Raw genomic sequence first — 23,133 nt, 5'->3', positions numbered from 1 at the left:
ATCTGGAGCCGGTGAAGGTGGTGATGGCACCTGGGTCCCTCTCTCTTTGGCCTACTCTGGAGACATCTCTCAGGATTAGGATGAAGAAGGTTCAGGGTCCCAGGAGATGGTAGAGGTGGCAGCCACAATGGTGAAGCTTGCTTCAATAGACTCATAGATATTAAGGTCCGAAGGGACCATTATGATCATCTAGTCTGACCTCCTGCGCAAGGCAGACCACAGAATCTCACCCACCCACTAATGCAATAAACCTCCCACCTATATCTGAGCTATTGAAGTCCTAAAATCATGGTTTAAAGACTTGAAGGTGCAGAGAATCTGCCAGCAAGTGACCTATGCCCCATGCTACAGAGGAAGGCAAAAAACCCCAAGGGCCTCTTCCAATCTGCCCTGGAGGAAAATTCCTTCCTGACCCCAAACATAGCAATCAGCTGAACCCTGAGCATGTGGGCAAGATTCACCAGCCAGATACCCAGGAAAGAATTCTCTGTAGTAACTCAGATCCCAACCCGTCTAACATCCCATCACAGGCCATTGGGCCTATTTACCATGAATAGTGCATGTGTGTGAAGGGCTAACAGGACCTGGTCATTTGTTTGTTTATTATCTACCCTTTGGTTCTTTATTTGAGTGTGTTCACATAAAAGCAGACATTTTCTTCCACCCATTCTACTGAAATAATCCATAAAGCTCTTTTAAAACAAACCCTGGGTTAAGTAAAATAAACACTATTAATAAATAAATGATAGAAAAAAGAAAAACACTTACCAGAAAAGAAATCCAATGAAATTAAGTGAAATTTTTTTTCCGGCTTTTCCCCCCCATTTTGTACATTTGACAGCACGTAGGCCCTTATTCAGCAAGGCAATTAAGTACATGCATGACTTTAAGAATGTGAGTAGTCAAAGCATCCATTCCCCAGTCCTTCTTCTGCATTTTCTCTTCTGTACTCTTTGAAGTTAAAAGAAGCCCAGGTCCTTCTCAACTGCTACTGAACACTGCATCTGAGCTGGAAGGGCAAGTGGTTGTTTCTCTTTAAAACACTGATCCTGGCTCTCCTCACTGGCTTCTCCTACAGCCTGCCCATAACACTCAGAGTTTAAGGAGCAGATGGGCAGTTCTTCAGCTGAAGCTTGCTATTGGAGAGGGTGAAAAGATGGTGGAGAGTACAGAAGGGCAGGCTGAAAGCTGTTTCCTTCCCTCAGGACTCCAGCAGTCTTTTATGCAGCACAGTTTACTCTTATCATAGAATATCATCAGGGTTGGAAGGGACCTCAGGAGGTCATCTAGTCCAACCCCCTGCTCAAAGCAGGACCTATCCCCAGTTAAATCATCCCAGCCAGGGCTTTGCCAAGCCTGACCTTAAAAACTTCTAAGGAAGGGGATTCCACCACCTCCCTAGGTAACGCATTCCAGTGTTTCACCACCCTCCTAGTGAAAAAGTTTTTCCTAATATCCAACCTAAATCTCCCCCACTGCAACTTGAGACCATTACTCCTTGTCCTGTCATCTGCCACCACTGAGAACAGTCTAGAGCCATCCTCTTTGGAACCCCCTTTCAGGTAGTTGAAAGCAGCTATCAAATCCCCCCTCATTCTTCTCTTCCGTAGACTAAACATCCCCAGTTCCTTCAGCCTCTCCTCATAACTCATGTGTTCCAGTCCCCTAATCATTTTTGTTGCCCTCCGCTGGACTCTTTCCAATTTTTCCACATCCTTCTTGTAGTGTGGGGCCCAAAACTGGACACAGTACTCCAGATGAGACCTCACCAGTGTCAAATAGAGAGGAATGATCACGTCCCTTGATCTGCTGGCAATGCCCCTACTTATACATCCCAAAATGCCATTGGTCTTCTTGGCAACAAGAGCACACTGTTGACTCATATCCAGCTTCTCGTTCACTGTAACCCCTAGGTCCTTTTCTGCAGAACTGCTGCCGAGCCATTCGGTCCCTAGTCTGTAGCAGTGCATTGGATTCTTCCGTCCTAAGTGCAGGACTTATAAAATCCTACGTCGCAATCCTGTATCTGCTCTGAAGGCAAGGGGCATTTTGCCAGAAGGGATACAGACTTGGGATGAAACTGGTTGCTGGCAAATGTCAACTGAGTTCACGAGAAACAGGAAAAAGAAGGGTCCAAGCAATCTAGGCAGGCTATAAAAATAATGTTTTTTAAAAAGGTATAAATAGTTCCTGTTTTCCTTATCCTTTCACCATGAACTATTTTTTGCATTATAAAAATACAAATTAGCTTTTAAAGTGGCTTTGCTTTTAAATGTAAAATGAAGGCATCATCAACTAATACAGGGGTGACCAACCTGAGCCTGAGAAGGAGCCAGAATTTACCAATGTACATTGCCAAAGAGCCACAGTAATAAGTCAGCAGTCCCCACATCAGCTCCCCCTTCCCGCTCCCAGCGCCTCCCACCCACCGGCAGCCCCATCGATCTGCACCTCCCCATCCCTCCCCGCACTTCCTGATCAGCTGTTTCGTGGTGTGCAAGAGGCTCTGGAGTGGGAGGGGGGAGAAGTGAGGGCACTGCAGGCTCAGGGGAGGGGGCGGGAAGGGGTGGAGTGGGAGCAGGGCCTGTGGCAGAGGCAGGGTTTGAGCAGTGAGCACCCCCCGGCCCGTTGGAAAGTTGGCGCCTGTAGCTCCAGTCCCAGAATTGGTGCCTCTACAAGGAGCCGCATATTAACTTCTGAAGAGCTGCAGGTTGGCCACCCCAATCTAATAACTATGGCAGGGTGTATATTAGCATAGGATATTGATGCACTTCTTGAGTCACTGAAGATATAAAGCTCATTCTGAGATAGGCACCACTATCTGGCTAATGCTTTCCCTGTTGTGCTTCAATGTTACATTAACTTGCTTATAAACAGGTGAAAGTACACTAATATACCTTAAATTGCAAAAAGTTTACTTCGTTTTGAGGTTCACAAGGGATTTTCCCCAATTCTTTCATCTAATAAAGCAGATATTTGCCATTGCTGATTTCTTTTGGCCACTGGATGTCCAAGGAAGCTGTGCCAAATGTTTGAAGTTGTCTACCCAAGTTAGTTACCCGTTAGGAAAACAAAACCCACAAATTCTCTTATAAACTAGAATTTACAGCTACAAAACTGCACTGACACCTCTTGAAAAAAGGGGTTTTCTGGTATTAAGAAAAATCACAGGAAAGCACACATTCTGAAGATTTGCCAAACAACTTTTGATTGGAAATAAAAGGTAGCAAACCTTTTGAATTATAGACAGCGTGCCCCCAGTATAAGTATCCTGGAACATTTAGCATACCATTTTGTACACCAAAATCAAGAGAGACTTGATGTTCAGAAGTTTTATTTAAAAGTCTGTTGCTAACAATAAAGCTAGAGCAGTTGCAAGATTTACTTGTTCTGTTCAGACCTCACAGGACTATGAAAATGAAATATAAATAAAAACTCTGGCTGATTGCAACTATATTTAGGGTAAAACATGTTCCAGTTCAGTCCTGAGCCACTGGTGTCTACAAATGTAAGTGGGATCTGTTCTCTTCTAACAGCAACAGGTGGCAGAACCTTCTAGCGGTAGCAAAAATGTTATAGACACGCAGGAGGATTACAACTACAAGGGAACTTCTGAGGCAAACAGAATTACATCTCTGGCCCTCTTGGTCCAGCAGTATGGTAGTTGGGAGTTTTGTTGTTGTTTTTTTAAAGTCAGGAGAACAATACAGCAATATCTAGAACGTTGTTGTCAACCCACAGAAACTACAAACTACACCAAGTATTCTAGATTATTGCCTTAGGCATATGTAATGACAGCTGTAAAGGGAAGTCTTCAGTAACCCAAGGCAGGAACAAGAATGATAAAGAGAATGGAACTAGGTCAGAGGTGGGCAAACTACAACCCAGAGGCTCGTGAAGCTTCAGGTGTTGGAGGCAGCTGGTGGTGATAAGAACCCGGATGTTGGGGAAAGTGCGTTGGCGGTGACATGGGGGCACAAGGAAAAAAGTTTTGGGACAAGGGCTGCGGGGGGAGGGAGGGTGTGGTAGTGTTTCGCCTGCATGGCTACAAGCGCCTGGATCGAGTCCGCTTGGCACTCCATGATGTTTATCAGCCAATCCATGCTTTGCTGCCAGAGCACCGTGCTTTTGTGCCAGCACTCCTCATTCTGCTGGCGGATCCTCCTTTCACTCTCCCTCCACTCCTGCGCTTTTAGATTCTAATTAAGGGACTGCTGCATGACTTCATGCAGCATGTCTTCTTTGCGTCTATGTGGCCTCTTCCTAATTCTTTGGAGTCTTTCGGCCGGTGATAACATGGACGGCCGAGATCTCAAGGTTGCATCTGTAAAGGCAAAATGCAACACTTAACAGAGGCAGCATTCACACCAGACAGAGCAAAGATTCCCCCATACTTAAGGGCAAGCACCATCTACACAATAGCATAATTTGCCCATCCCAAAGCAAGCGCACATAACCCACGGGAGCCCCAAAATGGTGAGTAAGCACAGGGTCAAGGGGGACTGATTGTTTCACGGCCGTACTGTCCTCTGGGTTTCTGTGCCTTGGGGAGAGCCAACAGCTGCAGGGGTCCCCTATTCTGAACACTGTCCCCACATTTTCCACAGGAGTTCGTCCTGGAAGATATCTCGCTGCTGAAGGTGACCTGGGAAGCAAGGGAGGGTCTTCTATTACAATGCGGCTTCTGCCCTGGCCCATATGCAGCTTGCCTGTGTGCAGCAATGGTCCCCCCCACGGCACAGTGGCGCAGACAAAGTAGCCCGACCGGAACAAGGACCACTTCTGGATGAGACCTTTGAAGAGATCACTGAGGCAGATTACCCCAATGTGAGAGAGAGAGAGAGAGCACATAAACGCCATGTTCCACATCTAGGCATGCATGCAGCCTTAATGCTCCTCACCCTGAGAGCCCGCACCGAGTAACTTCCTTCCCAAAATAAAAGCCACTTACTGGGAGCTTCCTCTGGTGTTTGTCCTGACCCAAGCACCGGCTGCTGCAACTGGCTACCTTCCTTCTGGCTTTCGAACAGCTCCTGGCTGCATGCATTTAGGGATGCTGGGGTGTCTTCCTCCGCCTCAGCACCCTTGCTCCTGCTTTCCTCCTCCTCCTCCTCCAGCCTTGTTGAACTGGGCTCTGAAGTGTCAATGGTGGTCCTTGGCGTGGAGGTGAGGTCGCCACCAAGTATCACATCCAGCTCTTTGTAGAAACGGCAGGTCCCAGGGGCACCACCGGAGCAGCGGTTTGCCTCTCGGGCTTTGCCATAGGCATTCTGCAGCTCCTTCACTTTAACCCTGCACTGCAATGCGTTCCAGTCATGGCCCCTTTCCAGCATGTCTCTTGATATCTGCCCAAAGGTATCGTAATTCCTATGGCTGGAGCGCAGCTGGGACTGGACAGCTTCTTCCCCCAAACACTGATGAGGTCCAGCACCTTGCCATTGCTCCATACTGGCAATCGCCTGGCGCGTGGAGGCATAGTCACCTGGAAAGATGCGCTGAGAGCACTCCACGCCTGGCTGAGCAAACAAGAAGGGGATTTACAAAATTCCCAGAGAATTTAAAGGGTGAGTCTGATGGTTGGTCACCTGAGGGCAGGGCAGTAGAGTTCAAAGTGATGACCAGAGTGGCTAGAACAGGCATTGTGGGACACTTCTGGAGGCCAATCAGAGCGCACTAACAGAACACGGCGTCCACACTGGTGCCATGGCGCTCCAGCAGAGGCGCAGCAAACGTTATTTCACTCGCTGAGGCGCAGTACCAGCAGTGCTCTAGCCGCGAAGTCAGAGCGCTCTACGTGCCTTGCCAGTGGGGGGGACGTGTCGTGAGTTAGGGCACCCAGGGCTGCTTTAATGCGCTGTAACTCACAAGTGTAGCCAAGGCCCTAATAATTAAAAGGCAGAAGGCCAAGAGAGTGAGCTCACAAGGCCATATTTTCAAAAAAGGGCTGCAACACAGCTTGTTTGTGGACACTCGGCTTTACGTGCACAAATATCTGCACACACTTTCTGAGCACCAGCACTGGGCATACCATTGATGGGTTTTGTGTATGTAAGTTTTGTTACCTGTAGGCATGGATGTTTATTGGAAGTGTGACCCTGAACTTTCAAGGCTAGAGGAAGCCCCACTTTTGATGGGCCAGTCAAGTTGTGTGTTGTCGAAGGGAGGAGGACGTGATTAATGGTGATGATTCGGGTGCTAGGGCAGCCAGATTTTAAAATATTAACATAAGTGTCAGAAAAAAAGTCATCATTATGTTTTAATAATCTAGATCTGAATTTATATTCTATTATTTTTCCAACATCATCTTCAGATTTCATAGCACTCTCATCAATGATGTTACCTCCAAAGTACACCTGGGAAGGCTTAGCAACTCTGTTTAATTATTAAAAAAAACAGATCACATTTTAGTACCAACTGCAGCAAAGGGTTCATTCTCACATTGATTTCTTATGCTTAGCTATCAATACCTACCAAGTGAGTGACAAAAGCAATTCAATAACCACTTAAGCAGTAGCAGTAATTGGAGCCAAATTAACTTGATTGCTTGTTCTATAATGAAAAGGAAATGGCAGCGTTTATTTTAAATTTTAACAGTTTTCACATTACAATAAAATTGCCTTTACAAAACAAATTGAAGCCATTCCTTAATGTTTACAAGTATATGGGAAAACACCAAGAGAAAAGGTAAAAACAATGAAAAACCTTATGTTTTCAACTTCAGAATAATATCCAAGTCAGTTTTGTCAACATTAACTTTAGTTGTACTTAAAATCAGACAAAAGGGTACCTAAACAAGAAAAAAATCCAGACAGTAAGATACTAAAGTAATGTATTTTTTGCAAGCACAAACTTTGCTTTACATGAAAAAAATACATCACAAAGAATTCTGAAATGTTAGAAACAGAGATGAGCTCCAAACCCCAAGATATGAACACCCTTTAACTTAGGGAAAGTTCAGGTCAAGGTCCAGCGCCTAACTTTGCAGGTTGGGCCTATCTCTAATTAAAAAAGAAAAAAAAAACCAGCCACTTTTGCTGGAATTTCTCTTGAATAGATTTCCAGGCTCACATTCCATGATCCATGAAATTGACAAGCCTGCCCAGCTCTCCACAGTGAGCAGGCAGGCAAGGGGGCCAAAAAGCCGGGGCAGCTGAACTCTGTTCCCCAGAGGCAAGAAACCCTGGGCGACTTCACCCGGCGGGAACAAGGAGTAAGGTGGGAGGGTGGCAGCCCGCCGGGAACCTGTGAGGTAGCCAGGGTCCCGCCAGGGAACTACCAGCACAGCTGAGAGACTGGGCTCTCAGCTCCCCACACTGCCATTCTTAGGTCTGTGAAAGCACTCCAGGTGAGGATGCGAAACGTCAACCAAAGGAGGGTAGTGTGGACATGCACCACCACAGTAATTACTCTGATGGCTGTAAGTCAACCGAATAGAGGTCGATTTACATTTCTAGTGTAGACATACCCTGAGAGAAACTAGCATTTGCTAGAGCAATGCAGGGAGGTGCTCCTCTAAGTGTATGTCTACATCTCGAGCTGGGGTGTAGTTCCCAACTCAAGGAGACACACACATGCTAACTGTCATCGAGCCAGCATACTAAAAACGGAGTGTAGCTACAGTGGTGCAAGAGGGGCAAGCTGCCCTGAATACAATCCTGTCTGAAACACTCGGCACATACTTAGGGCAGCTAGCCCCTCGTGGTACTGGCTCCTCCAAGACTATTTTTAGTGTGCTAGCTTGATGAGAGCTAGTGTGCATGTCTTGTCTCCTCAAGCTGGGGATTTCATCCCTGGCTCGACATGTAGATATACCCCGAGTTCCAGAAGCAAACCTCCCAGGACACCTTGACCCTGCAAAGATTAATTGCATAGTGCTCGTGTGATGTGGGACACGCATTCACAAGGATGAGACAACTTGATTAATTTTCACTTGTGATCAAAGTTAAATTTCAACCTGTCTCCTGGAGTGCAAAGTTAGTTAGTGTGTTAACCAGCTGTCAATTATCCTGGCTTTTATAATATGATTCATATGAATGATCAGAACTGGCATTTTGCTTCTCACTGAATGGTAAATTACAAAGCCAGAAGAAAAAGTGTTTGTCTCTCTTATTCGTTGATATTTTTTAAAAAGAGACTTCAAGAAAATTTTTACAAAATTACTTTGTTTTTCCCCTTTAAAAATGTTTCTTGTATCTTGGCTTTCCTGTATTTCCTGGAGGATCCTCTATAGAACTAATCGGATTATGATGCTATAAATGACTGAAACCTGAACATCTATGTAAAGCTTCAGATGTCTTGCATTTTTCCAAAGTGCCATGCCTCTGAAGAAGTGCTTCTTTCAAGTGGGACTTTCCCCACCTTAGGTCTAGCAGATGCAAGGAAAGTCTGAATTTGGCCCTGAAATGTTATAGGCCAGATTGGCACAAAGCATGCACTGCAATATGGCCACTCAGTGGAATGCAAATTAACCCTAAAGCCACTGTAGCCAGCAGGAAGATTGTACCAGTGTAGTGGGATCATTGGGTAGCTTAGATGTCCATTTTAGGGTTTTATGCTGCTTCCCATCACTGTAATATCTAAGCACCATGATATATCCTCTACCATCACCCCTCCCTGCTGCCAGCATACAGGATATGGCTGGGCTTCCCTGTGCTCTGGTGACTGGTGTGTGCCACAACGGCCTCCTGGGAATCCTCAGGATACTTTAACACACAGCCACTCCAGGACTGGGGGAAGCATAAAAAGGAGCTAAAAGCCACTTTTGCACAGACACCTTCTTGAGCTTTGCTGTAGCTGAGGATCTGGGCCTGCAGAAGGTGCACAGAGCAATGCCTATTGTGGAGGTTGCCCAGTGTAATATATTTTTGTGGAACAAAACTTCTTATGCTTAAAATGCTCTGCAAGGCTGAGCACAGGTGGTAACGGGTGTTTAATTACCTGTGCTGGCTTTGTATTTATTCCATTCTTGGATCCGTGATATATGAACACCTTGCCAAAATCATCATATGGTGCCCCCACGGCAATATCTGTTGAAAAGAAATTAGGAGATTAAGACAAACGCTATCCTGATGAATGGTTACATTCATGATAAAATAAGATGCTCTGAATCTTGTTTTAGAAAAATGTATGGACATTCATATTTTCTTATCTGGAAATCCATCCTGATTAATATCACCAATATTTTCAACTGCAATACCAAACAGACTCAGTGGTCCCACTGAGGTGAATTGGCATTAGTCCTTCCCATTTGCCTTGTTGGTTAACATAGATGTACACAGCACCCCCAGTTACTCCATCTCTGTTAAAATATCGTGGACCTCTATAACAATATGTTGCCAACTTAAAATGAAACAAAGTACAGCCATTTTAAAAGAATTGTGAAAAATAAATGAACTTACCTGGCAATTTAAAAACAACAGGCTCAATATAATTTAAGTAAACTAGTTAGACAAAGAGGTAGCTGCTGAGCAAAGGTCACTAGGAAGCACTTTAAATTGGTTCAGTTATAAAAGATAGCCTGTTGACTTTTAGTAAAGGAACAAATTGAGTTTGTGGCTCTCCGCCCCACCCCTGCACCCCCCTTCTTTGCAACGTATAAAGAAGGCCAAAGAGGATTTTTGTTTGAGTGTGAAATCTCTTTTTCTTGCCCCCTTTTAAAAAAATTAATAAATTACCCTTTCAAGACTTATTCATCTTTTTATCTAACTGGATTCCCCTAACAATGAGTGGAAAAGAAGTCTAAAACTATTCAATACCTATGGCTCTTCAAGTAAATGCTGAGAAAGCACTCCGTGTACTTCTCCGAGACCCTCAGCATATCCTACAACAAAACCAAGAAAGCCCAGATTTAATATTCTTAATATTCCTAACATAAAAACCAAGCAGAAAAAAAACAAACTTCTTTATATATCATAGACAACTAAAAAAAGACCACAACCCCATGCCTCCAATCCCCACCACCACCTCCTCACCCCCAGGTGATGGTCGAAGAAATATAATATTATATGGGTATGTGTTTGTGTGTATTCACCCACATACACAAATAGAAACACAGATCAGTTTCTTTCTCTTGACACTATTTAGTTTTTCCAAAGATTCCATTCAGCCTCTTCTTGTTCACCAATTTATCTTTCTGATTTGCCAACAGCACCTATCATTTGACTGAGCAATGTTTTTTCCTTCTTTATTCTTTGCATTAAGTGGGACCGTTTTCTTTTGCTCTTCTTCATGAGCACCACACACATTGTTATCAGTGTCAGTCCATGCTAATGATTAAAGCTTTTAAAAGCGTATCTGTAATTACCATGCTGCACTTGAATTATTAAGGACAGCCATTAGCTGTGTAAAGAAGCCTTAGGAGTTAAAGAACTGGTGTTGGATGCAATTTTTATGCTCTCAGGACACACACAATGAAGACTTAACAGTCATTCCCAGAAACTCAAGTTTTACCAGAGCTCCCAATGTTACATGCCGGCGGCCATGTGACCCAGGACTATGGATCCACAGATAGTACTTACTGTTAGAGAGTGATTATAATCACTCCATGAGATTTTGCAGGAGTTAAACATCTCATTAGTTTAGTGTTTGCAGTATTGCTGTAACCGGGCTGGTCCCAGGATATTAGAGAGACAAAGGGGGTGAGGTAATACCTTTTAGTGGACCAACTTCCGTTGGTGAAAGACACAAGCTTCGGAGCTCTTTTTCAGGTTTTCTGTGTAGCTTGAAAGCTAGTCTCTTTCACCAGCAGAAGTTGATCCAATAAAAGATATTACCTCAGCCACTTGTCTCATTACATTAGTAGCTCTTGTAGGGAGGTTTCAGAGTAGCAGCCATGTTAGTCTGTGTTCGCAAAAAGAAAAGGAGTACTTGTGGCACCTTAGAGACTAAATTGGTTAGTCTCTAAGGTGCCACAAGTACTCCTTTTCTTCTTGTAAGGAGGTACATCAACAGATCTTAAATTTCAAACTGGCCTGTAAAGGTAGAGGAGGATGTGAATGACTAAATATGGGTTGCATTTTACAGGGTCCATAAATGAATTACTTTCTGTTTGTATTTTATGTTATTGCAACAGATTTGGATAGCAAGTGCTCCAAAAGTCTGAAGAGGTTTACCACATGTGCTTAATCCTACCTAAATAACAGCTAGAATAGGAGCTGGACTTTCATCACCAACTTCATAAGGCTCATCAAAGATACCCATGTCAAAAAATGTATGACTTTTTTACTCTGCATGAACCACCCCCGAAGGAATTAAAGGGTAAAATACAAATGGATGATTGACAAAAGAGGAAAATAATAGATGAATGGTTCCTGACTGACATTAGCAATATTTTATTGTCATTGTATGAGTTGGGAGGAAGAATAGCAGCACATGGTGTGAAGTTAATTTTTAAGAACCAATGAATTTGTAAATTTCAAGTTGTGACATCTTCAAAAGCAAACTAGGGAAATGTGGTCTACGTGAAATTACTACAAGGTGGGTGCATAACTGGTTAAAACACCAAGCTAAAAAAAAAGAGTAGTTATCAATGGCTCACAGTCAAACTGGAAGATGCATCTAGTGGGGTCTCACATGTGTCAATCTTGGGTCCAGTACTAGTCAATATTTTCATTAATGACTTGGATAATTGAGTGGAGAGTATGGTTATAAAATTTGTGGACAACACCGAGCTAGGAGGGTTTGCAAATTTGAGCCAACAGCGTGATGCAGTTGCAAAAATAAAAACCCCAAATACAACTCTCAGATGTATTAACAATAATGTTGTATGCAAGACACAAGAGGAAACTGAACTGCTTTTATTTGACACTGGTAAGGCCTCAGCCGGAATACTGTGTCCAATTCTGGGCACCACACTTTAGGAAAGATGGACAAATTGGAGAGAGTCCAGAGGAGAGCAACAAAAATGTTTAAAAGGTTTAGAAAACCTGACCTATGAGGAAAGTTTAGAAAAAGCTGGCCACGTTTACTCTTGAGAAAAGAAAACTGAGGAGAGACCTGATAACAGTCTTCAAATATGTTATGGGCTGTTTAAAGAGAACAGCGTTCAATTGTTCTCCATGTCCCTCGAAGATGCGACACGAAGTAATGGGCTTAATCTGCAGCAAGGGAGATTTAGGTTAGATATTAGGAAAAACTTTCTATCTAGAAGGATAGTTAAGTTCTGGAATAGGTTACCAAGGGAGGTTGTCAAATTCTCATCATTGGAAGTTCATACGAAGAAATTGGAAAAACTTTCGTCAGGCGTGGTCTAGGTTTACTAGGTTCTGCCTCAGGGCAGGGGGCTGGACTTGAGGACTTCTCAAGGTCCCTTCCAATCCTATATTTTTATGATGCTATGAAAAATCTCATGCATCTGGGAATCCTGATGTAGCAACTTTATGCTATTATAAAAGTGATCTGGAAAATATGGTCTGAATTAATAAAATTGCCAACAAAACATTGAACAAACTGGTTGTGAACGCTCTTCACTCGGCATATCAATTTGCTATTTTAATGAAAGCCTTACAAGACTAGATCCATAAGATTTCAAAAATACTGATGGTAAAATCAATATCCAATTACCACTAAATGCAACCAATAATATAATCCAGTCATTTTTTTTAAAAAAAGGGAAAAAGTTAGATCACAAACCCCTACTCAATAAAAATGGGTGCTTCCCTTTTGACAGGCATATTTAACAATATACCAAGTACAAATATGTTTTTCCATGATATGAAAGAATACTCATAAAACTGATGTACTCCCATAGACACTCTCTGCAATTAAAGTAAAGCAATCTCTGAACTCAATATGCTCTTTCAGCTTGGTCAAATTTTCTTGACAGAAGCAGATATTTGGAAGATTACGTTTTCACAAAAGTATACCTTGTGCCAGAGCTTAACTCAAAGATTTTTCATGGTTCATGTGCCAGACACAGGTGTATGAAGGAACAATTTATAACAGTGGTCAAAGATCATACATTCTAAAGGAGGGGGAGGGAAGTATTTTGCAGCTGTTGGTGTAATGAAGTGCAAAGAGGAAAATCACTTTTTAAAAAAAAGAGAGACAGGCCTGGCATTTGAAAATTTCACAGCATAAACCAATATAAATCTATCCACTTGTTTTTCTAAGTTTTGCAATACTTGGTAGGTGATCTGTGCCGGTTGCTATGGTCCTTAGTTTTACTAAGGCAGAACATACACCAAAGCCAATGGAATTTTACTGGAGTAAAGACTTAAGGATTTGGCCTTAAACATTTAAATTTTTGCTCCGTCTAATCATCTTCCCATGATCCTGCCATACTGAATTTGTGATATTGGTTTCCACAGCATAGGACTGATGTCATAAACACACAACAATGAGCACATTGCACGCTCAACTAGGACAAAGGGCTTACTGCAGACTTTCACGTTTGAATAATTGCTCAAATACAGAACAACAAAATATTGGACAAATAACTCTAAAAAATACGTATACACTATTTAAAATTTGCTCAGCATGGAAGTTCACCCCTTGAGAAGCACACTGAAACCTGCAGTAAAATTAAAACCAGTGAGGTAGGAATTTCTTACATGACTGCGTTAACTTGTTTAATCCATCCATGAGCTATTTCAGTTTTTTTAAAGCCTTCAGTTTTTTAATTTGACTCTTTTAAGAGAAACTTTAGCATGGTTATGGACCTAAAAATTTAGCATTTATGATAACAGTGTAAAAACTTCTTGAATTGATGCTGGTCAGGTTTTTTCTGAAAAACTGAACCTTTTTTCATACAGAAGAAAGTAACACTGGTGAAAAACCTATTTGCCATGCAGGAGAAAGGGCCAGACCTCTCCAATAATAAGTGTCTGGTGTATCACATACAACAGATCATTAGCCTTTGGTAAAATTAACAGCTTCATGTTGCTGATATGAACTAAATTTCTCACTGCCTCTGTCTACCATCACAAAAACTCCATTCACCATCCATATCAACCATACTAATGAGATCCTGACTCAGCACATAGCACCTCCCGATGATATCACAAGTTTCCTGAATTGTTTTTACATATTGCCTTTTCTCATAGCAATGTGCACATCTGCAAGAAAAACGAAGATACAGTAGATTAGCAAAATATTTTGCTTCTGTATGTGTATTTGTTCCTGCAAATTATAATTAAAGTCAAATAACGAGAAGGTCATTGCAATGACTGGGGCATAAGCAGTCAGGCCGAGTGATTAGAGTAGAAGTCAGGTCTAATGGTCAGACCCTAAGGTCAGAGCCAAAGACAGCATCAGGTGCCAAGCTGAAGACCAGAGACAAAGGCCAGGGTATGGCAAAGGAGCAGGGACCTGGAGTAGGGCAGGAAAGCAGGAACTGGGACTAAACAGGGTCTGGGATAAGGAGATCAGGAACCAGGAGTCAAATAAGCAGGAGAGGTACAGAGTAGTAGCCAGCTAGAGAGTTGTCTAGTTGCTCAGACAACTTCTTGTACTACTTCCCGGTTTATATAGAACTCCTCAGCCAATCAGTTGGGGGTACTGGATGTTTCCTCCAATTAGGAGCGTCTCTGGTTGCTCGGGTGAGTTGCTGGGTGGCAACTATGGGCTGAGCACTGCCTGGGGACCCCTAGGCCCAGGTTCAAAGCCTACGATCCCTCACAGCCATTCTCTATAAGCCATATGCTCCTCTAGCAGCAATAAGCATACCAACTAGATACTTGTGTCTGGAAGAACTCTGACAACAGAGGCTCAGAAGTTGAGTCACATCCTCTTGTAATGTCTGCATAATGGACGGGATGAAAAATCACCACCACCACATAGACTGCACTAATCCATGTAAAGTTATTGGAAACCCTGCAGATCACCACTCTAATATTCACAAATGTTGGGGAAGGTGGTGTGTGTTTGCTCCTCCTGCCACTAGATGACAGCATGGTGTGTGCAGAAGCCAGGTTGTCACTGGTTTCCTGCTGATGAAAAGGTGAACTTGCCCCTGCACACCATGCTGCCTCCAGCAGCATTAACTAACGAACAGTTTTGGAGGTAGTGAGGTTGGAAGGAGTAATTTTGCAAAAACACAGTGACATGGGGGAAGATTTCTCACCATGCCCCCATTTCTGACATATAGCTGATGAACTGTACTACCGTAAGTAGCATATTTAGTAATGAGAGCATTATTAAGCTACAAAGATTCATGGCACCGTTCTGTGCTAACTTACAAAATTTTCTTGCCTCAGTACTACGTAAAATAAAGATACGGCCTCATATCATTAGCATTTTAACATAGTTGAATTACAAAGTGATTTCACTCCACAATCCTGGAGTGAAAACAGACTTCAGGTCAACTGTTAGTGGCCATTGGGACAGACTGCACCTTTATGTACACCACTTTTACAAGACCATGCTGCATCATGGAAAATGTAATCCAGCCAGGGAGCCCAGCCTATAGAAGAGAGTATAGGCATGTGGCACCAAGCAGATCACATAGACACATTTTAATGCCAGATTGACCCATAACAGAATGTATCAATTTGTTCAGGCTAAAGTGTATCTATTTGGTTCAATCTGAAAAAAACCTTCATTTAGATTTTCCCAATCACAAAATTTCAATTTTTCTGAAACTGTATTTTCTGCTGAAAAAAAAACATTTAAAAAAAATCTCCCCACCAGCTCTATTAAAAACCCTCAGGCCTTCTTTACATATCATAAAGGAGCGAAAAAGGGAGTACACCTTGATTTTCTTTCCCAGGTCTCCTTTTTAAAAATCCAGTATCTAAGTACTAAAAAGGATCAGTGTGTAGTTGCAATAAGATAGTACCCAAAAGACTAAACGGTCTTCAGATTGTTTCTGCCCAGCCAGCTACTATTCATCCTTCAAAACTATTACTGCACCAGGAGCACAAACCAAGAAAACTCATAAATCATCTTACATAAATGATTGCTGAATGGTGCTGTCATTCTTATCAGATGCATAAGATAATTAAACAATTGTGCACATTATGAACCAACTCTAGTAAAAGAGATGTACATTAGATCGATACAATGGTGCATTCTAGAATGCATTTTCAAGTAGTGCCCAAAGAGGTATTAAACAATGGTGGAGCTAACCTATGCTGAAGCACTACAGGTCTGCCCTTTAGAGCACAGTGGAGTAGGCAAAAACAGCGGTTCTCAAACTTCATTGCACCACAACTCCCTTCTGAAAACAAAATTACTACATGGCTCTGGGGGAGGGGGTGGAACCCGAGCCCCGCTGCCCTGGGTGGAGGTGGAGCTCAGGCTTCAGCTTCAACGCTGGGTCCCAGCAAGTCTAATGCTGGCCATGGTGACCCCAAACCCCTTTTGGGGCCTGACCCACAGTTTGAGAACCCCTGGATTAAAAGATACAGTTTCACTGCAGCCCAAATCATTGTAAAGAGGCTGCAAACTATTAACTTTACTTTCTTTCATTCCTAATAATGTTTGATTAATCTTTGAATCAATAAATCAAGCAAAACATGTTGTAAAAAATTCAGGTCAAATGCATGAATTGTGCAATCTACTTATCCTGCATACCGCTATTAAAGGTTCATTTTAAATAGCAGGATTCTATAATAGAAACTACTGTACTACCTTCATAAAATAAAGCTCAATCTCTGGTTAATGATAAGATATGCACAAAGCTAGTGAAGCACGGGTCTTATGCACCACAGTGAATTTCATCCTGACTGAGGCAGTCTAAATGAATCAGATTGTATGTTGCCTGGACAAGTTCTGATGGATGCACAAGAGCATCATTACAGATTGATCGTCTCTTTTTACATGTGTGAGTAGTCACTGGACTGTTACTTATTCTATTTTTTTTTAATAAAAGGAACTTTAACCAAAAAAGGTGAGCTTATGTTGAGAAATATAATGGCTTCTGCAGCTACATGCTTTCTTCAGTCTATTTTAGCTGCTACCCAATAATTTCATTTGGTGGCCCCTAGTTCTTATATTATGGGAACAAGTAAATATCTTTTCCTTATTCACTTTCTCCACACCACTCATGATCATATTCCCCCTTAGTCTCCTCTTTTCCAAGCTGAAAAGTCCTAGCCTCTTTAATCTCTCCTCATATGGGACCCGTTCCAAACCCCTAATCATTTTATTTGCCCTTTTCTGAACCTTTTTTAATGCCAGTATATCTTTTTTGAGATGGGGGGACCACATCTGTACGCAGTATTCAAGATGTGGGTGTACCATGGATTTCTATAAGGGCAATAAGATATTCTCCATCTTATTCTCTATCCCTTTTTTAATGATTCCGAACATCCCCTTTGCTTTTTTGACTGTGCTGCTGCACACTGCGTGAGCATCTCCAGAGCGCTATCCACGATGACGCCAAAATCTTTCTCCTGATTAGTTGTAGCTAACTTAGCCCCCATCATATTGGATAGTTTGGGGTTATTTTTTCCAGTGTGCATTACTTTACATTTATCCACATTAAATTTCATTGAAATTTCCTCTGTTGGTGGAGCTGCTTTGCCCATTTTTTGCAAGCTCTCCTTAATGCATAATGGCTATGGCCAAAACTTTTCAACCAGGAGTGCCTCAAGTTAGGCTCCTAGATCCATTTTTAGACACCTGAACAACTGTGGCTTGACTTGCAGGGTTGTTCAGTCAATGGGAGCTGCTGGCGGGCGCTCACCTCAGAGTCTCAAAGGTTCAGCTTCTATACCTGATTTTTCTACTTTATGTGCAGCTTACTATAGTACTGTTTATAGGATAAAATATAAACCATAACATGTAAAAGAGGCACAATGTGACCACATTATCATATTTTATGATTTCAGATGTGCAGACTAAGGGCTGTTTTCTGGCAAGTAACCTCAAAGGAACCATGCATGCAAATAAGCTCACTACTTCTAATGAATAGGGGATTACAGAATCAGACCCTTAGTGTTGTATTTGGATCATCATATTCATTTGGTTTAAATGCATATTATACTACTGGTAGCACTGTCTCTTAGAAAATCAAATTGCAAAGTAATTAAATGCACTTCCAGTGTCACCCTTGGGAAAAATTCAGTTTTAAGGATCCTTCTGCCACTTGACATGATTGCTTTATGGAGGGGGGAAAAAAAACCCAATCTGATTTACCACCTCATATCTGAGCAAAAGGCTACTATTCTCCCTTAGGTCTAATCATAGCACAATAAATTAAGAGCCTGGGCTTTCCAAATTAAAACTAGTAGAGAGCATGAGGGGGTTGCCAGCCTCCACAGTGGTCCCCTCACATGTACTGGGGTAGCTCTGCAACAGTTTCCCCTCTCCTCAGGGCACAACCACTCCACACCACAGAAGATATTCAAATCAAAGCTGCCCTTTCAAGGTCCAACTTATTAAGTCCTGCCAACAAGGTTAAAACAGATGGAACTCCTACCAAAAGTAGTCTCACCCCAGCAGCAGGCTGGGCCCAGCCCCTCTTCCTTGAGGGTCTGTTTTCCTTTCACGTTTCACACACTCTTCCGCACCAGCCAAAGCTGGGCTCAGCCTCTCCTCCCTGCGGGTCTGTCTTCCTGCTCTTCCAGCCATAATTCCCTGAACTTCTCACCTGGAGTTTGGCCTTCTCACCTTAAAAAAGATCCAAGGCCTTCTCAGCTGTATCCATAGGCCACCAATTTACCTTCCTCAGGCCTGACTGAACCACATGATTCACTCACTCCCCAGCCCCATTCACCACACCTCACCCGGAGAGGAGAGTTGGCTGTGTCTCAGGTGGAGCTGAGCCCCACCTCTCTTTAAAAGGCCAGCCACCCTGGAACAGTGCCAGTAGTAGAAGCAATAATTCAACTATTTTTCTGAGCTGGGTGTCTTCAGTCATGCCTGAGGTAAGTCACACCTCCAATCCCAATCACTGATCATCAGCTGGCTTCCTATACACGGATTTGCTCTGTGACAAGCCTGATCTAGTGTCCAAACCTGAAAAAAACATACATGTTTTAAGGCTATGGCACTGAAGGACCAAAGTTTTGATTCCAGGCCCACATGAAAAAAAACACCACCACCAATTTAATTAAGCACCAAGGTGCAGTTTTAACTCAAGAGAAAGAAATGTATTTTTGATGCTAAGGTCCCAAATTCAATCCCTGTCAACTACTGTAGTATGTGCTTGTGGCCATGGTTCATTATCATAAAGAGAGACTTATAGAATAGAACAATACTAATAACCTTTCTATACAGACAGAATTATGGAGACAAAAGTTATGTTGTTTTTCATAAAGTATATGGGTCACTATACTATCCCCTGAAGGTAGTAACAAAACTCCTCTTGATCTCAGCTAGAAAAGGATCCAAGCCATGGAATAAAAGTGTTTTATGTTCACCTTTCAAATAAGAGGAGGGGGAAATTGACCATCCAGACATTGTGAGACGGCTCTGATATGTCTACATTTGCCAGTTGTTGGGGAACAATGTTAATTGAAAAGAGTCCAACGAAATTTGTAATTTAACCAGCTATAGGGCCTTAACCAGCTTCTCTGACAGCTGGCCCCTTTCACCGCCAGTTAGCCCTCTGATTCAGCAGGCCAGCCTTCTCCAGCTGGTGTCTGCTCTGCTGTGAGGGTGAAGGGAGCCTTTATGCTGGTCACCTTCTCCCAACTCATCCCCATTTGATTCAGTGATATGGAAGTCCTGAAGGGACAGCAGAACCAAGGGGAGGGGAGCAGTAGAATCATTGGGGGTACTGATATATGTTTCTGGCCTCCGCCAATGTTTTCCACCCCCACATTTCTCTCAGAGGTGAGAGCAAGACCTAGCTATATTTCTGCCCCCATGCACACATGCAGGGGGATGGAGCCAGAGAGGGACCCAGAAAAGGGGCTGGAGCAGCCGCCATGGTACATCAGATCAGGCCAGCTGCCAGGGAGGTAGGGCTAGAATAGGTAGAGGCTAGAATAGCTCTCCTCTCCCTGCCTCTCAGCCACCGCGGGTCTCAACAGAAACACCCAGACATGGGGAGGGACATGAGCATGAGCACCAGCCACCAAGGTGAGATAGGAGATATGGCACCGGTTTCAGAGATATTTATAATATAATAAGAGGCCTCACTACATTCCCCCAGCCTTAGACAGCATGAAAAGACTAGGTGGAAAACTTAAAGTAGAGGAACGAAGATTCAAAAGTAGCTTTGAACGTACGAGACTCCCACCTTACAAGAGAGTTCATTGGTGACATTCGATAGCTGTACACCATTTTTGCCACGGAGTGGGTGAAATCTTGGCTCCACTGAAGTTAATGGAAAAACTCCCATTGGTTTTAGTGGAGCCAAGATTACACAGTGTTTGTTTATGCCTCTGAATGCACAATCCAGTCATCCAAGGGCAGCATCTTCTGGTTCTTCAGGTATTGTTTAATAGTAACAGATATTTAGGTCGCTCTGAAGAGACCATTAATTGAGTTAATCTTATGGAGAGCGATAAAGTGGCTTGAGGTGTTCATCATGACTAAAATTCGTGGCCATTGTAGCCAGAGTACATACTTCAGGGCAGATTCTGACAGGTGCTGTGCATTGGACTCGTCAGAAACACATAGCCAGCAGCAAAAGCTCAGTGCTAGAGCTGTCCAGGTGCTAGCGTTGGTTGTTCAGAGCCAGAGCCTAGGGATCATCAAAACATAGTGGACTTGTTTATAAAAAGAAGCAGAAAAAATATTTTAAAACACCTTTACACCTTCTTCACGTACAAAAAAGAAGCAATAAAGAGCACAACCATATTTTTCCCATTTCCTCATACAGGATTGATGTAAAATGCAAAGGCTTACAGATGATTTCATCTGATGACTTTTGAAAAAAGACAGAATTGGGAATATTTCAGTAGTTAAGTTGAAATACTCTGTAAAATGTATGTTATTCTTGTTCTCTTTCTTCACGTTGAAGGATGGGAGGTGCAAAAACTCTGACTAATGGGATGTAGCTCCTCTGCGGGGGAACAGGGAACAGGGGGAGTGAATCAGATCATGCTGGTAAATGGAGCCTCAAGCTTTTTGCTCCAAAGTTTACTTTCTCTGTGAAAGCTAAACACCTCCCTGCTTGCTGTTGGTTACAGGAGTGCTAAGTGCTCTGTCATATGACACAATAGTGTTACAATAGAGGAGACTTTGGAAGACCTCATCTTTCTGAGTTAGTAACTATAGCCTAATGGCTAAATACTGCTCTTCTGTAAACTAGTGCAACTCTACTGACTTCAGTAAAGTTACAGCTAATTATACTAGGGCTGTATCTGGACTTAGATGTTCAAGTTCTTTCAGACTGGGAACACGTTGAGCTTCAAGATGTTGATAAATATCTAGGTTGCTTTTTTAAAATACAGTTTATTAACCACTCTTTACTGTGTTTTTAGTTGGGCAGCTATGAGCTATGTAGTTATAGATGAAGCAGTGAAGTAGCTGAAAAGGAAATGGGTCTAGAAAGAGGGGGAACTGGGGAAGTCAGTCATTTCCAAAGAGCTTAAAAAAAAAAATCTCAAGAAAATTTTGATGAAAACTTTTCAACTTTGAAGTCCCAAAATAGCAAATTTAAACATCTAACAAGTTCATATTTATCCACAGGATGTAAGCTGGCTCAGATTCTGTTTCTCAAAAGACTCTTGTGATATAACAGTATCTTTTTTAAGTCTGTTTCTGTTAAGAGAAACATACACTTATCATCCTGGAGCATGGCGTGCAGTTCCTCATGCATGCTATATCACACTAATTGAGGACCAGATTCTGCCACTCTCCGTCATACTTGAACTGTCGTAATCCATTTAGATGTTGGTGAAGGAGAGAGAATTCAGGACCTTAGTACTTGCTGTGCTCATAGCTTGAACGGGGTGGAGTTTTCGCTCTCTGTGCTGCCATCAGTTGAATGCCTGTTTCTGCTCCACTGGATTCATTACTCACTCACTGATTATAAAAGTAGCTGTGATGCCTGTGCAGCTAACGAATCCCCCACCAAAGAGGGAGCTGTTATTGCATTTAGCCACTAGAATGACTATTCTATCAATTTTAAAGGGATGCATTATCTGGTCCATACAACATTCCAATCTGACTATTAGAAACATATCAGCTGTTAGGCTTGGAGTCCTGCAAGGTGCAATGTCTGTTATACAGCTGACATACTTTAAACATGAAAAGGATATTTCATACTGAAATGCATTACAATCGGTTTTTGGGGTGCATTTTTGGTGGTGTGGTGGGAAAGGGAAAGAGAGAGTGAATTACTGCTGTAGCTATGTATCTTGTAATAGTGCTTTCAGTTGACAAACTATGATAATATTTAGAGAGACAAGGTGAGAAAAATAATATATTTTGTTAGACCAACTTCTGTGGGTGAAAGAGAGAAACTTTTGAGCTACAGAGAACTCTTCTTTAGGTCCCATAGCTCAAAAGCTTGTCTCTTTCATCAACAGAAATTAGTCCAATAAACATAGGCGCTGATTCCGTGGGTGTTCCCACTAGCAGCCAGCTCCCTCTCGCACCCCAGCACCTCCTGCCCTCCAGCAGCCCCTCTGATCAACTCCTCCCGCTCCCTCCTAGTGCCTCCCACCCGCTGTGATCAGCTGAAGGAGGGGGAGGAGTGGAAATGGGGCATGCTGGGGGGAGGGGGCGGAACTAGGCCAGAAGAGGCAGGGTGGGGTGTGCAGGGGCAGGAAGAGGCGAGGCAGGGGTGGGGGAACGGATGGGGTGGGGGCGGGGCCTGGGGCAGAGGGGGCGGGAAGAGGTGGGATGGGGGTGGGGGCTTTGAGGAAGGGTCGGGTGGGGACAGGCCCTGGGACGGAGTGGCAGGGGCTGAGCACCCCCCGGGCCCAGAGGAAGCCAGCATCTATGCCAATAAAAAAGTTATTATCTCACTCACCTTGTCTCTCTAATATCCTGGGATCATGGCTACAACACTAAAAACAACTTATGACAATCTTTAGTAGACAACAACTTTGCTTTGTAATCAGAAACCATCTATGCCACTGCCTCCTTTACATACAGGAGGTTCTTTGCATCTCATCAAGTCCAATAAGGTTATTTATTAGTGGGAAAACAATTCATTTAGTATGTTTGAATGGCTGATTTCAGTATCACCACAGTAGCTGGAACGCAAGAGATGAGCTAATGATTCTCACTGGCACTCAATGATCTATACTGATTACTTAAGAATCCCCAGTTATCACTGTGAAGGTTGAC

General features: G+C 42.9%; 1 protein-coding gene across 1 annotated transcript in view; it reads right to left on the bottom strand.

Annotated features, from left to right (window-relative positions):
• Nucleotides 1-3,353: 3,353 nt before the first annotated feature.
• LOC311528296 (uncharacterized protein) overlaps nt 3,354-23,133 on the bottom strand; it is a 69,369-nt gene continuing 49,589 nt past the window's right edge. The window contains exons 3-5 of the mRNA XM_084643147.1: nt 8,938-9,026; nt 4,952-5,516; nt 3,354-4,324 (exon numbers count right to left, since the gene is read on the bottom strand). Of these exons, the coding sequence (XP_084499273.1) occupies nt 4,200-4,324; nt 4,952-5,516; nt 8,938-9,026 (779 nt within the window). The 3' untranslated portion in view covers nt 3,354-4,199. The remainder of the gene's footprint in view (nt 4,325-4,951; nt 5,517-8,937; nt 9,027-23,133) is intronic.

Source organism: Lepidochelys olivacea (genome assembly GCF_965140295.1).
Source record: "Lepidochelys olivacea isolate rLepOli2 genome assembly, chromosome: 11".
In the NCBI taxonomy this organism is placed as follows: Eukaryota; Metazoa; Chordata; order Testudines; family Cheloniidae; genus Lepidochelys; species Lepidochelys olivacea.
The sequence above is the reverse complement of the archived record's forward strand: the minus strand, read 5'-3'. Positions and strand labels throughout refer to the sequence as shown.